Source organism: Gobius niger, assembly GCF_951799975.1.
Source record: "Gobius niger genome assembly, chromosome: 4".
Taxonomy (NCBI): Eukaryota; Metazoa; Chordata; class Actinopteri; order Gobiiformes; family Gobiidae; genus Gobius; species Gobius niger.
Genome location: NC_136855.1, coordinates 29,055,522 through 29,068,947, shown reverse-complemented (window position 1 = coordinate 29,068,947; position 13,426 = coordinate 29,055,522). Strand labels below are relative to the sequence as shown.

At 41.9% G+C, this 13,426-nt stretch overlaps 1 protein-coding gene across 1 annotated transcript in view; it reads left to right on the top strand.

The window, feature by feature from the left end:
* The window catches only part of ntrk3b (neurotrophic tyrosine kinase, receptor, type 3b), a 252,649-nt gene that overhangs the window by 128,549 nt on the left and 110,674 nt on the right, over nucleotides 1-13,426 (top strand). The window contains exons 6-9 of the mRNA XM_079554795.1: nucleotides 61-203; nucleotides 2,630-2,771; nucleotides 11,696-12,007; nucleotides 12,569-12,583. Coding sequence (XP_079410921.1) covers nucleotides 61-203; nucleotides 2,630-2,771; nucleotides 11,696-12,007; nucleotides 12,569-12,583 — 612 coding nt within the window. The remainder of the gene's footprint in view (nucleotides 1-60; nucleotides 204-2,629; nucleotides 2,772-11,695; nucleotides 12,008-12,568; nucleotides 12,584-13,426) is intronic.

The window sequence follows — 13,426 nt, the reverse complement described above, 5'->3', positions numbered from 1 at the left end:
TAACTACGCGGAGACAGGCAGTGACAGGAGCGGATTGGACGTGCATTTGTGTGTGTTAAGATTTGCCGGAGATCAGCGTGAGCCACAGCAGCGTCCTGGTGACAGAGGGGGAGAACGTGACGGTGAGCTGTAACGGGTCGGGGTCTCCTCTGCCTGAAGTGGACTGGACCGTGGCAGGACTGCACTCCATCAACACACACTTGGTAGGATACACTCAGAAAAAGAAACGGCAAAGACTATTTATTCTGACTTGGTTGTTGTTGTTGTGAAGTCAAAGTCACTATGCTGCTCAGCTCGGCCAAAGATCTACAATTTAAAGCAGAACTAGCTCACTTGTTTACCTTAATGAATCCTTTTCATAGTCCCTGTGAGGGTGATACAAGTGTTTATGGGATGAATGGGGGGTCTTTCATCTCCCCCGGTGTCTCTGGCCAGAAAACCACAATTGCAACTGTCCCTGCCTCCGACCCGGCAACCCCAATACACACTAATGGAAAACATCTCCCTCACTGCTCTCAGTTGTCTGCAAAATCAATTCATGTTCTGACTGTCTACAGCGAAACGCTATTTGGTTTATCGCGATCAGAAGAAGCTAACAGGCTAACGGGCAAAGCTAAGTGCGGGCTAGCGCCATTTTAGCAATATTTACAGCCAAGTTTGAGTAGAAAAAAACCCCATCTCCATTGTGTAATTGGCACAATGTGGCACAATGTACAATATCCCTCACTCCCTTAGTTTTTTTTTCAGCGTAGTATTTACTCTCTCGGACAAATAATGAGTAAAAGTGCATCATGCTACGACACCTGCAGTGGTGCCTGTGGCCTCTAAAGTTACTTAGTTCTGCTTTAAGACCCTATACCCTCTTTTTTTATTTACACATGATGAAAAAGAGTGCACAGACATTTTAAATTTCATTTCTAAGATTCTCAACACATTCCCAACATCCCAATTCTTCACAGAGACGAATTAATGAGGACATTTCACAACTTACAATGTAACAAAAACAGCAACAAACAGCCTTCTAGTTCATGATGATTTCATAGATACAAATGGCACAATAGTCTTTTTTCAGAAATGTCTGCCTACTGCATTTACAATATACAAAAGTACAACACTAGTTTTATCCCACCCGAACAAAAAAATGAAAAAGGGAAAAGAGCCTTTCACAATGAATGCAGGCAAAAAAGAGGTAACATGATGAATGCAGCTTGGTATTGGATTGTTGAATTGGTTTACTCAGGGAAGTGCATTGCGTATTATTCCCTGAACAGAAAGGACAAACATTTGAATGTCTGGCCATGCCACATAATTTTATATCCAGCGTGCAGAGAGGCCTTGATTGAACCCAAAGCAAACTGGTTAGCCCGCTAATCTCTCTGCATGCGACGGGCCTCGGGGATGTCTTGGCAATAACGGCTGTGGAGATAAAGCACAAAAAACAGGAGAAGTCCCATTTCCTCAAATAGCTAGGGCTGTATTTGTCTTCAGTGTCTTTAAAAGCTCGCATGAAAGTTTCCAGCGCCCGCAGCTCTTCTGTTTCAGGCAGGAGGAAACTGTAGCTCATAAGGACAAATGTGGGAGACCTGACCATGCAATCGCTGCAAGCGGAGAGTGTGTTGCACCTAAGCCAGTCAGGCCTGCCCACTCAAATCACTGTCAAGTCAAATACAAAAGACACTTTTAACTTAACTATGTCAGGATGAAGGGGGGAAAACTTCAGAATGTTTTGTTATGACTAAATAAAGAGATGACAAAAGCCTAGCAATGCACAATTCTGAGTTTTGAAATAACTTACGCATTTAAAAAAAAATATATATATATTATTTTCTCTGCTTCCTGATGTGTGATTTCCATTGGGTGCTCCAGTTTTCTCATCATAAAAAACCTACACAGGATAATCCTCCTTCTAGGAACTTCTTTTGATTCTGGCTCAAGATCTGGAGATAGATTTCCAGACGTTGCCGCAATTCATTTTCCTAAGCAGACAGTAAATCGTCTTGTGTAACTCCTCCCGGGTAAAACCATATTTCAGCAAAAGGATAACCACTATTGATGTTACTCCTACAGCAATATTTAACATCAGCATGCTTCTTGTTATATTCAACGCCTTGTAGCTGATGTGTAGGTTTTTAGACTTAAAGAGTAAACTTGGTAGAACCTATAAGCCTCTTGCACTACTCGGCGATAGCAAAAATGCCCTCATGGTATGATGTGTGTCCAAAGAAGAGACTTGTTCACGAGTAAATATAAGGGAGGACTTGTAGAGATGACATTAGGCCTCTGGTAGGAGCAGTTTGGGTAGTTTCCACCGCCTAATCTGAGCCAATCCGTGCCCAGAAGAGGGTTCAATATGCTCCAACCTGGGGCGACCTTTGCAGTGAGGACTGGAGTGATTTGCCTGGGACTGGTTTGATAAAGGAGTAGCTATGTGCGGCGAGAATAAACACTCGAGCAAATGCCTTTCAGCAGAAATACAGTGGGGAAAAAAAGTATTTGGCCAAAATCCAATAGAATGTCTATGTGAAACTGACCAAGTACTTTTTTCCCCCACTGTAAGCACAATTCTGTATTTCTATATTTAAACACTTACCAGTTTGTCTGTTGACGCGTATTTCGCCTTTTCCCTCAGTCTAATGTGTACTGGCCAAACATCCACTCCATCAACCTGACCCTGTTCAACATCAGCCGAGACGACAACAACTTCCAGCTCGCCTGCATCGCCGAGAACGTGGTGGGCATGACCAACTTCTCCATTCAGCTCAACGTCCAGTGTGAGTAGAGTTTCACCAATAAAGACAAAGCACAGTCCACAAACTTATGCCACTTTCCACACAAACAATTTTTTCATGAAAGGTATTATGCTCTTTATTAAGGGTACAACTACTTTAGATACTCTTGACTTCTGCATATGCAGAATACTGAAACAGGAATGAATGACACGACCAAAACATCTGTGCATATTTGACACCTACCTGCCTGCTTTAACACCGGGCCTCCAACAACAACGGACGACAAAATCCCATCACAAGTTTATATTTACTCTTAGTGCATGTGTTGACACTAAATATTTGCTTCTAATTGGCTCATTTGCTTAACTAATCTTCTCATTTGCATTGAACTTATTTGAAATATGATTAACGTTATTGATGCGGGCCTGGGATTTGGTCCCTTTAAAACAAAGCCTGACCTAATATGTTTGCAATGCAGACAGATATGTGCAAACAAAAGCCCTTCACACATACCTCAGGATTGCACTTCACTTTACTGCACAGTAATAATATTGTAATCGGGTGGAAATAGCATGTAACTGGTGATATTATTTTTGCAGTTTACTTGTAATTTATAAACTTTGTACTGGGTTAGGGCAAGTCATATTTCCATGAAATAAAACTGCATGAGCGCACTGTTTCTGCACTGTACATTACCATGTTATTACACTCTTAGGTACCTTGTTTTTCATCCATCACTATGTTATTACTATGCTGTACTGTGCTAAGATATTTGGCCCAGTTTTCATAAATGCTTTAGTGCAATATAAATATTTTGAACTATACATTACTCATAAATTGCGTGTTTGTGTGTGTATGTGTGTGTTCTTGTACTTGCGACATTGTGAGGACCAGTTTGAGTTTTTAACCAACAGAGTGAGGACATTTTTGAAAAGTGAGGACATTATGGGTGGTCCTCACTTATTTGAAGGACTGTTTTAGGGTCAAGATGTGGTTTTAGGGTTAGAGTTAGAATTGGGTTAAGATTAGAGTTAGGATTAGGATTACGGTTAGGTTTGGCGTTAGGGATTTAGGGTTCAATGCTATGAGGTCTATGAGTGTCCCCACTACGATAGCAGTACAAGATTGTGTGTGTGTGTGTGTGTGTGTGTGTGCGTGTGTGTGTGTATACGCGTGTGTATGTGTACGTGTATGTGGTTGTGTGGTATCAGAAAGAGCAAACATCAGATGTTCTCCCACCACTTGTCGGCGAAAGCTCCAAAAAATGGATTCAAATTGGAAATAAAAACTGACTCTTCCAATTTCCAGCTCATTACTGACCTTTCCTCTCCAGTGCTAATAACAGTAATCTTGCCACAGAACACTATTGTAATTGCATTTTTGGTGTTTTGCCAACTGAGATAGTCGTGCTGGGATTTTGTCAGCACAACTTTGGTCAAACCAATTTAACAATTTTAGATATCACAATCTGAACGATCTTCCTTTCAGACCATCAAACAAGATGTGACAGAACTGAACTAACCACAGGAAGATTACAAATGACTGTGTGCTTGTAAGGAGAAATATGTTATAACGTTGTTCCTTTATCTACAACAAATCAGCATTCTGCATCCTGTTCACTTCAGTTTCTTCTTCTTCTACCGCTTTTCTAAAATGTAATTCCCTCTTATAACTGCAGAGGGAGCTCCAGGTAGATTCAAAACCCCGAACAGTCTAGTCTTTCATTCCTTACTGTTGCTTAAAACATTATTTCAAATTTGAAAAAGCAAAATGTCATGCTATAGTTCCCAAATGTATAGTATATTATATGTCTCAAATACGCATGATATTTTAAGTTTTAGGAAAGATAATGTCTGTTTCCCTGCTCACATGCCTTGGCGCTGAAAGAGCAAAGAGTTAAATATCGGAGCTGTGTTGTTAAAGAGAGCTAATCAGTGAGTCCTGCTGCTGGAGAGATTGCAAGAAATAAAACCCCGTTGACGACCACTGAGCTGTGGCTTTCACATTAAAGGTTATCAGCCTGTCTGCCGGATCTGTGCGCGCCACTGTTTATTCCAGAGGCTTTAGGCCCGCGTACAATGTGCTTACATAAAGTCAAGAACAGCTATAATGGTGCTATAAAGTCGCAGGAGAAACACATCTCAGTGGTGGTAAAAGCAAACAATAGTACACAGATTGGCCTAAACAGAGCTTGATAAAGCCTGGCTCCAATTCCGGTTACAGAAGAGTAGGTCTTCTGTAGAATTTTTTTGTCATGTTTGAGACACACTCAGACTGAATATGTAGATATGTGAATATAAAACAGTCTTTTTGAATCTGCAATTCTTCTGCTCCTCTTGGTTTTCATCCTTAGTCTGATCAGTCAGACTCGACACTTTAAAGACGTGTAGTTTTGGTGTTGTCTCTACAAGTTTCAGAGGACATGATTGAGTAAACAATCAGGGAAACACTCGGTCTGTCCACACCAAAACAAACATGATGGCTTATAAAACACACAGCGCCATCTTTTGCCCAATTATAAGACTAACAACCAAGCGCTGGTACAGGCAGGTGATAGAAATGACAAAGTTTGCTCTGAATGATACAGGATTATATGATGCATTACAAATGTGGTTGAATAGAAAAATGAAAAAAACGTAGAGGAAAAATGATTGGCTGCGACAGAAAATGTGCCAGCCACTGTAACCTCCAGAATCCAGCCAAACCTTGAGATTGTCGTGTGACGTAAGTTATGAAATCTTTTGTATTCATATTTGGAGCATTCGTATGTTATAAGGTTGCTTTATCCTACTTTAATGGACATGCAACCCCCACAGAGGAGAGAACGTCAAGGACCACTTTGCTTCATGCTATGCTCTGGACAGTTCTTTTGTGTATTCCATCAAACTGCTACCTCTATGTAAGTGTTTCTCTTATAGCGAATTCTTTGATGACCATAACACACAGGATAAACACACAGGAGCACACGACACAGACCGACGTTGGTTGTATAACACATGAGCAGAAACATGATATGAATGCCAATAACGAGAATGCTTGCTTGTATTCGATATGGCCTGAAATTTATCTGCCTATAATGACACTGACAGGCTCAAAGAGTAATTTACGGCTGGATAGAAAAATCCCCTGTATCAGAGGGAATTATGCAGGTACATTTAGGATGCAATGAGGTGTTGCGCGGCTCCAAACCAAGTGAAGCTGATGTAGCCAATTAGCAGGAATATAGCCTCCAGCCCACATGAAAGCCTGGCCTCCATCTGAGCACTACAAGATACGGAAAAATAACACCCTCAGCACTGATAAAGCCATGATTTTGGAAAATATCAACATGAGGAGTTAGTTCTATCAGGTGTTGCATAAGTGTGCCCTGTAGTTCAGCCCTGGGCGTGAAAATGTACGGAATCTGTAAGAAAATGTTTGGTTTTTTTTTCTGACAAACAGCATAAGTGAGCGGGCTGGTGTAAAGAAATCACTGGCAAACTTCGCTTTGTTTGCTGACAGCAGGCAAAGACATCCATGGAGTTAGCCAAAACAATAGGACTGTGGAATAGAGATGTACAATATATAAGCAAATTACAGTCATCGCAATATAAGGTGATGCAATATTTATATATCCTCAAGCCACTATGTAAATATTGCTAAATATTACTTGTGAATTTTTCAGAGTAACAAAATATATGAAAATCCTTATTTCCATTTAATACACACAACAAAATGTTGCTTTTTGTATTATCTTTGCCGATTTTAGGATATTCAATGGAAACAGTTACAGTACTCAAGTAGTAGTAAAAAAGTTCTGTGTGACAAAATGCCTCTAAGAACTACAAGTACTTCAAAAAGTACATGTGTGAGCAAATGTAACTGACCCATCTCTGATCGTGACACCCCCTTTCATATCACCCCATATACCCCAAATGCAAAATTGATCAGTGTAATATGACTTTTAGGTTTTTTTGCATTATGCTTCTTGCTGTACATCATACAACAGGACAACACCTATTCTGAAAGTCCCAGAGCAGTTAAGGAAAGCTACAAAGTGACACTTTGACTTACAACATTGCAACACTTGCGGGCTTCCTCCAACTCAGATACAATATATGTACTTACCTCCCCAAGGCTTATCTTCTGTTTCTTCTTTTCCCGCTGTTGACAATCTCCACTGGCGCCGCTGCAAATTAACTTATTAATTTTTCACCACATGCTCTGATGGTAATTACATTCCGTCCCCTGTGCCGGCTATTGTCTCCGGAAATGTCATAAAATAGCTTAGACTGCGGCTCGGATTCGGCGGCATAATCTGATTGACAGCCAAATTAGCAGCCGTCAAGACGAAGTGACGGTGTTCAAAAACTGGCCCTGCTCGCCCCGCTCTTTAAGGGGGAAAGCTAAAATGAGCAATGGAGACTATAATGTGTAGCTATATTGTTCTGCAACTACCGGGTTGCTAGTGTCCCTCTGGTACTAAATAATGCAAGCTACACATCAGCCGCCATGACATTAAGATGATTGGTTTGAGCAACTTTTAAAGGCTGGGCACTGCTCATATTGTGCATAATTGTGACTTATAAACCTGCGAATGGGCACATCATGCCTTGATATTTAACATGTTATGAATTCATGTGTACTTGATGGGTTAAAACACAGATGAGGAGAAAAAGCTACCATTGTAAGCTAAAAGCACGCTAACAAATTGATGCTATTGTGATAGAGGCAGTTGGAATGCAGAACACCTGAAAAAAAAGGCCCGGGTTCTTTCTAATCCCAAGAGGGTCTGAATGTAGCGGGTAGTGGAGCTCCACTTTTCCACAGGAAATGACGTCACCTCCACTTTTTTTCACCGTTAATTTACATTGATCTCAATAAGAAGCCTTTAGTAAACTTCACTATCCTTATGGTTAGATTTAGGGTTAGTTTGGATTAGTTTAAGCTGGCGTTGTCCTGTGGAGGTGATGTCATTTCCTGTGGAGCTCCACTGATCATCATGTACCCCTCCATCGGCAGCATTTGGACCCTTCTCCATAATCCAGGGGATACAGTAGAAGAAAATATATCAAAAGCAATATTAAATCGGGACTCGCTTAAAGCAGTACTAAGTAACTCATGCCCCTAGAGGCCATAAACGCCACTGCAGGTGTCGTAGCATGTTGCTTATTTTTTACTTATTAATCGTCCGTGAGAGTAAATACTCTGCTGACAGAAAAGACAAAGGGAGAGAGGGATATTGTACATCCAATTACACATTGGAGATACGTTTTTTCACTCAAACTTGGCTGTAAATACTGTGCTAGCCCACACTTAGCTTTACCCGTTAGCTTGTTAGCTTCTTCTTCGTGATTCTATTAGTGTGTATTGGTGGCTCCGACTCGGCAGCGAAGTTGCAATTGTGGATTTCTGGCCGGGGGGAGATGAAAGACCCCCCAATCATCCCATTAACACTTGTATTACCCCCAGAGGGATTACGAAAAGGATTTATTAAGGTAAACAAGTTAGTACTGCTTTAATGCAAAACAGAGAGAGAGACTTGGAATTGTTGCAAAAGGACACAACGATGGTTTTAATGACCGAATAACCTTTTAACCTGGTACAAAGCGCCAAACATTTTGCGCCATGCCTTTTAACACGGCTAAAAAGATTGTGTTATTAATTTCACCTAACAATGTACTGCCTGGCTGACGCTGAATCACATTTCTATTAATCTACTTTAATAGGTTCCCTTTGGCATGAGCTATTCTTTATAATTTTCTATAATTGTGCTCAGTTATTAGGGAATTACGTGATTGCCCCTCCCTCGGGAGAATATGGGATCACTGCTCTTGCTGAAACTCCCTAATCCTAGCTCAGAGAAGCCCAGGGGTGTGTGTGCTGATCTCTCGTCCTGTGAATATATGTTGGCTGTCACTGTGAGCCATGATTTGCTATCGCACTTTTGCTCTGACATTTAAAGCAGCACAGCAGCTATCATAGGCCTGTGTGCTGCGTCCTCCATGATCTAAAGCATTGCACTATCAAAGCCTGCCATCTGTATGATCGCCACCAGAACACCATGTAGTTTACAGAGCAGTAAGGAGCGCCGTAATAACTAGCATTGAATCGACTGTCGCGCTCGTACCAGCAGCAGTCTCGCTGTGGAGAAAATGGATTGATCTCCGACTGTCCATCACCTTTTTTTTTCTTCTTCTTCTTCCATTTCCATCGTCTTTTCTCTCTGCCAGCTCCATTCCACATTGACTGGATCACTTTTGTTTTTGTTTTGTTTTTTTGTTCTGTCTGTTATGTGTTCAGAAATTGCAGTTTGGCACGCGCCCCCGCTCCCAAATGCTCTCACGTACCGCCGCCCAAGCCTTTAGTCCAAATCAGTGACTTTATTGTCTTGTGGCATAGAAACAACATCACTAAAGCAATTTGCCAAATGACAGCCTTTAACTCAGATAAATGTGGCGTCATTTCAGGAAGAATATTACACATAAAAATACTTATTTTTAAATGACACACCTTTTTGTTGTTTATAGTTTTCCTAAACACTGTATACCCCCGTCTTCTTACTGGGGTATCCGGTTGTTGTTTTTTCAATGGGCTCATGGAGTGGGATGGCTTTCTTTCACAAGCCATCCCACCATTACACTACCCATGATACATTGAACTAAGTTTAGTACAATACAATGTGCTATGCAACAATATGTAATAACTTGTAGCTATGGGTTAGATACACAATGCAAGAATATGTATTTGTAGTTTGTATGTAGGTACAACCCAAACCTTAAAGGAACAGGCCACCGTTTTTCCATACTGAGATATGCTCTTACCTGAGTTTAGATGAGTTGATGAGTACCTGTCTGGTCTTTGTGTGTGCGCTCAGTCACGCAAAACGACCAAAGATGTTGTTAGCATTTGGCCCCTCCCAGCATATTCCTATAGCTCCAAACGGGGTGAAGTTAGAAGCGACCAAGCTCTTCCACGGGCACTCACAAAGACCAGACAGGTACGCATCAACTTGTCTAAGCTCAGGAAAGAAAGTATCACAGCATGGAGCAACGGTGGCCTGTTCCTTTAAGCCCTATAAGGGTCTATTACATTATGTACCTACAGTGTACTCATACAAGTCATTCAATTGTGTATCTAACCCATAGGTACAAGTTATTACAGATTGTTACAGAGCACATTACATTGTGCTAAATTTAGTTAGATACAATGTATGAAGGTACTGTAAAATAAAGTGACACCCAAATGTGCATTATTTTCACATGGTCTGCAATATTGTGGAAAAATTATAGTAGATTTACACACCTGGTGGTAACCTAAATATGTGCAAAAGTTCAGTCATGAAAAAATGCTTATGTTGAAATTGAATGTACTATGTTGAAATAATATGACAAAATGATAATGATATGAGTCATTTTTGCTCCTTCTCTCCTACAAGTTGGCAGTACAGGAGTAGGGGTGGAGACTTGGACAATTTATTTCTCACACAATGAAATGAGATTGATGATGGTCTACAGTTGAAGACAATAAACTCCGGGGCTCGGGGTTGCCACTGGCAGACGATATGTCAGACTGCTTAATTGATTAATAAAATAAATCTGAATGCTTGAGAACCTTCACCAACAATTGTGTCAAGCCTAATGAAGTTGCTAGTTTGTCCTTCCTGCGTGGCCACTCATGTGTCTCTGTGAAGTCTCCGCGCTTGCAGTCGCTGTCCGCCATGTCCATATGCATAGGCTCAAGTTAATTATATATTCTTTGACCGGCTTCAGTTGCTTACAATTATAAAACGATAATGATTGCAATTAGGTATGGGGTAAATGTATTCCATCGTCAATTCACAGCCAGGAGAACATTCATGAATAAGAAATGAGTAAACTCCACAAAACTGCACAACATAGCCTTTTACAAACATGCACATTCAGACGGATCCCAAGTCACCTCGTGTGATAAGAACTGTACACGAGCCCTCCCAGTTTGCTCAGCACTGGAGGAGGTACTTCCAGACCCCTGCTGTGAAATGATTGCCATATGCAAAATCCCCAAACAACATTGGACTGTTATGGAATACCACCATATTTTATCTCACATTCTGCAGCACTCTTTGAAGCACCTTTCAGAACCTGCTATTCCTGCTTGTTTCTAGAAATACGCCAACACGTTTGAATGCGGTGTGGGGTGGAGTGCAGCTGGTGATTCATCGGGCATCTGTACTGTTGTGAATGAGGAGCCAGTATGGAGATGATACACCCAACACGCTCAGCCAGCCTTCATAGACATATCCAGTAAATGGGATTGCTCACACATATTGGAACAGCCGTCATTGTATCCAGTGCGGTGCTTTGGCGGTGGGTGTTCAGAGGGAGGGGGCCGCTGTATGTAGAACAGACACAGTGCCAGGTATTACCATCTGCCAAATATTTCCTTTTGATGATGCCGCTGCAATAGTAAGTCATGCACAGACAAATCAGCCGATGAATTGTTTATGAAATGCATCTGATGGCATTAAAGTGATAAATTGCTTCTCAGCTCGGCGGCCGTAGTGCTGCCGCTTGAGAGAAGTCAAAAAGAGACGTCCTGTGTTTGTACAGCTCACTGCCCTGTATACGGCACTCTGAAACAGAAATGTGCCTCTGTGCCTCTGCCAGGCAAAATACTTCCTAAAAAGAACTTTTTTTCCACTGCAAATCAAATCGGGATTGAGTTTATTCGGCGTCTCCCTGTTTCAGTTTTCGCAGGGAATTGTATTAAGGCTTTGTAAACCCATGGGTTATGGAGATTTTTGAGGCTATAATGGGTTATATAGCAAACTAAATATGTTAAAGAAATGCCATTTTATTCTGGAAACAAGGATATTCAACCATGAGTCAAAGCATACTCCATCAATAAGCTCAACACCAGAATGGCAGTGCTTCTGTAGCCGTGTTTGCTCACAGTAAATGAACGGATTTTACATTTCTTTTACGATACTGGTCTTTTCCTTGCAGTTCCTCCAGTCATCCTGAAACTGGCTGAGCCCGAGCAGCGCCACGACACCTGTATCGAGTTCACAGTGAGGGGATACCCCCACCCCAAACTGCGCTGGTTCCACAAGCAGAAGGAGATCAAGCAGAACATGTACATTCGAGCTGAGATGGACTTCTACCAGGACTATCTGGAGGGCTGTCTGACCTTCCAGAACCCCACGCACGTCAATAACGGCAACTACACTCTGGAGGCCAGCAACGCCTTGGGTACAGTCACCAAGACTGTGTATGGCCATTTCCTGTATGCGCCCGAGACAGAAACAGATCAAGGAGGTGAGCAGTCCAGCTTTTTTTTTATTACTGTGGACAGATGCACACATCTGAGCAGATGGGCCCATGTTTACAATTCAGAGGGTACTCAGACGAGACATACTGACAGAAATGAACAAGATATTATCAAGATCTCATTCCCTTAAGTTGCATCAGCATAGAATGAGGATCCAGAGGGCAATTCAGCCAAGTGTTCATATCCTCCAAGTCCATGTGGCCCAATTCTGTGAGGAGTGTGGTCAGGACAGGTCTGTGACCTGTTGGGCTCATGTTGAAAGCACCTGTTAGCAGAGATACAGATGTGATTGTGGGACTGAGCTGTTGGGCCGTTTGATTTTATTAAAATGTGCTTCCCGGGGAGCGGCTGTGGTTGGACCTGCTGTTGGAGAGCAGCCAGAGTTCATCCACAGTGCAGTCAGGTAGATTGTTCATGAAGTTCACTCTGAGTTCACAGTGAAGAACAGCCAGCAAAGGCGACTAATTTCTCCCCATGTTCAATACTCAAGGTTAATATAGTGTCAATCTATTGACATAGCGTGATGTTCATTGTCTTGTCTTTCACAGGCTTACTGGAAGTAGGTGAGTAATTGTATTTCCAAACATAGCCACAGCTTTCCGTTTAGCTTTATATCTATGTCAGTGTGTCTACTCTGACCTTATCGGTGTCACAATATTTGTGTAAAAAGGACAAATCTGCAGGCTCTGATGTTGTGAAACTGATAACATACGTCTGAGTGTGTCCTGACAGTAGTCATAGTATTCACTGTCCAAGGCAATTGGAGCATCTGGTTTTCCCACTTTGAACAGTCTCATGAGCACAAAAACTTTTCTAAAGCAACAGACGCCGGTACTTTTTGACCTACAACTGACCACCTACATTGCTCTCCAGACTCAGTATATAGGAATGGTGGCAAGAAAGGAATCTGGCATAAAAAAACAGTCCTGGTTGGATGAAAGATGTTACTGTTTGCCCTTTCAGCCCATTGAGGAGCCCGTAGTATAAGCCCTCTCGCTCTGACATACAGTATAAAGCTGTCAGGACAGAGGGGGCACTGGCGAGAAGGAACAGAGATGGCAGTTAGGGCACACTCAGTGGAGTATATCTGTGTGTCTCTGAGCCATTGGCAGCCGCTGTACCATGTGGCCATTAATTTGCTCACAATTACTGTGCAATGTCCTGGCTGTGGGCGCCGCACTAGAGAGTCCCGACACCAGTTCATTTGGTTTCATGCCTCTGTCTCCGTCCTTTTCTCCTTTACTGCTCCAGTCGCTGTCCGCTTAACTCAGTGTTCTTCTCACTGGTGTGACGCATGGAATTTAAACACTCTTGGAGGACTCTCAAGGATTAGGCCAGTCTGTCTAAGTGTGACTTACTTTATTGTGCTACTGTGTGTCCTATTGAGCTCTTTTAACAAAACAATT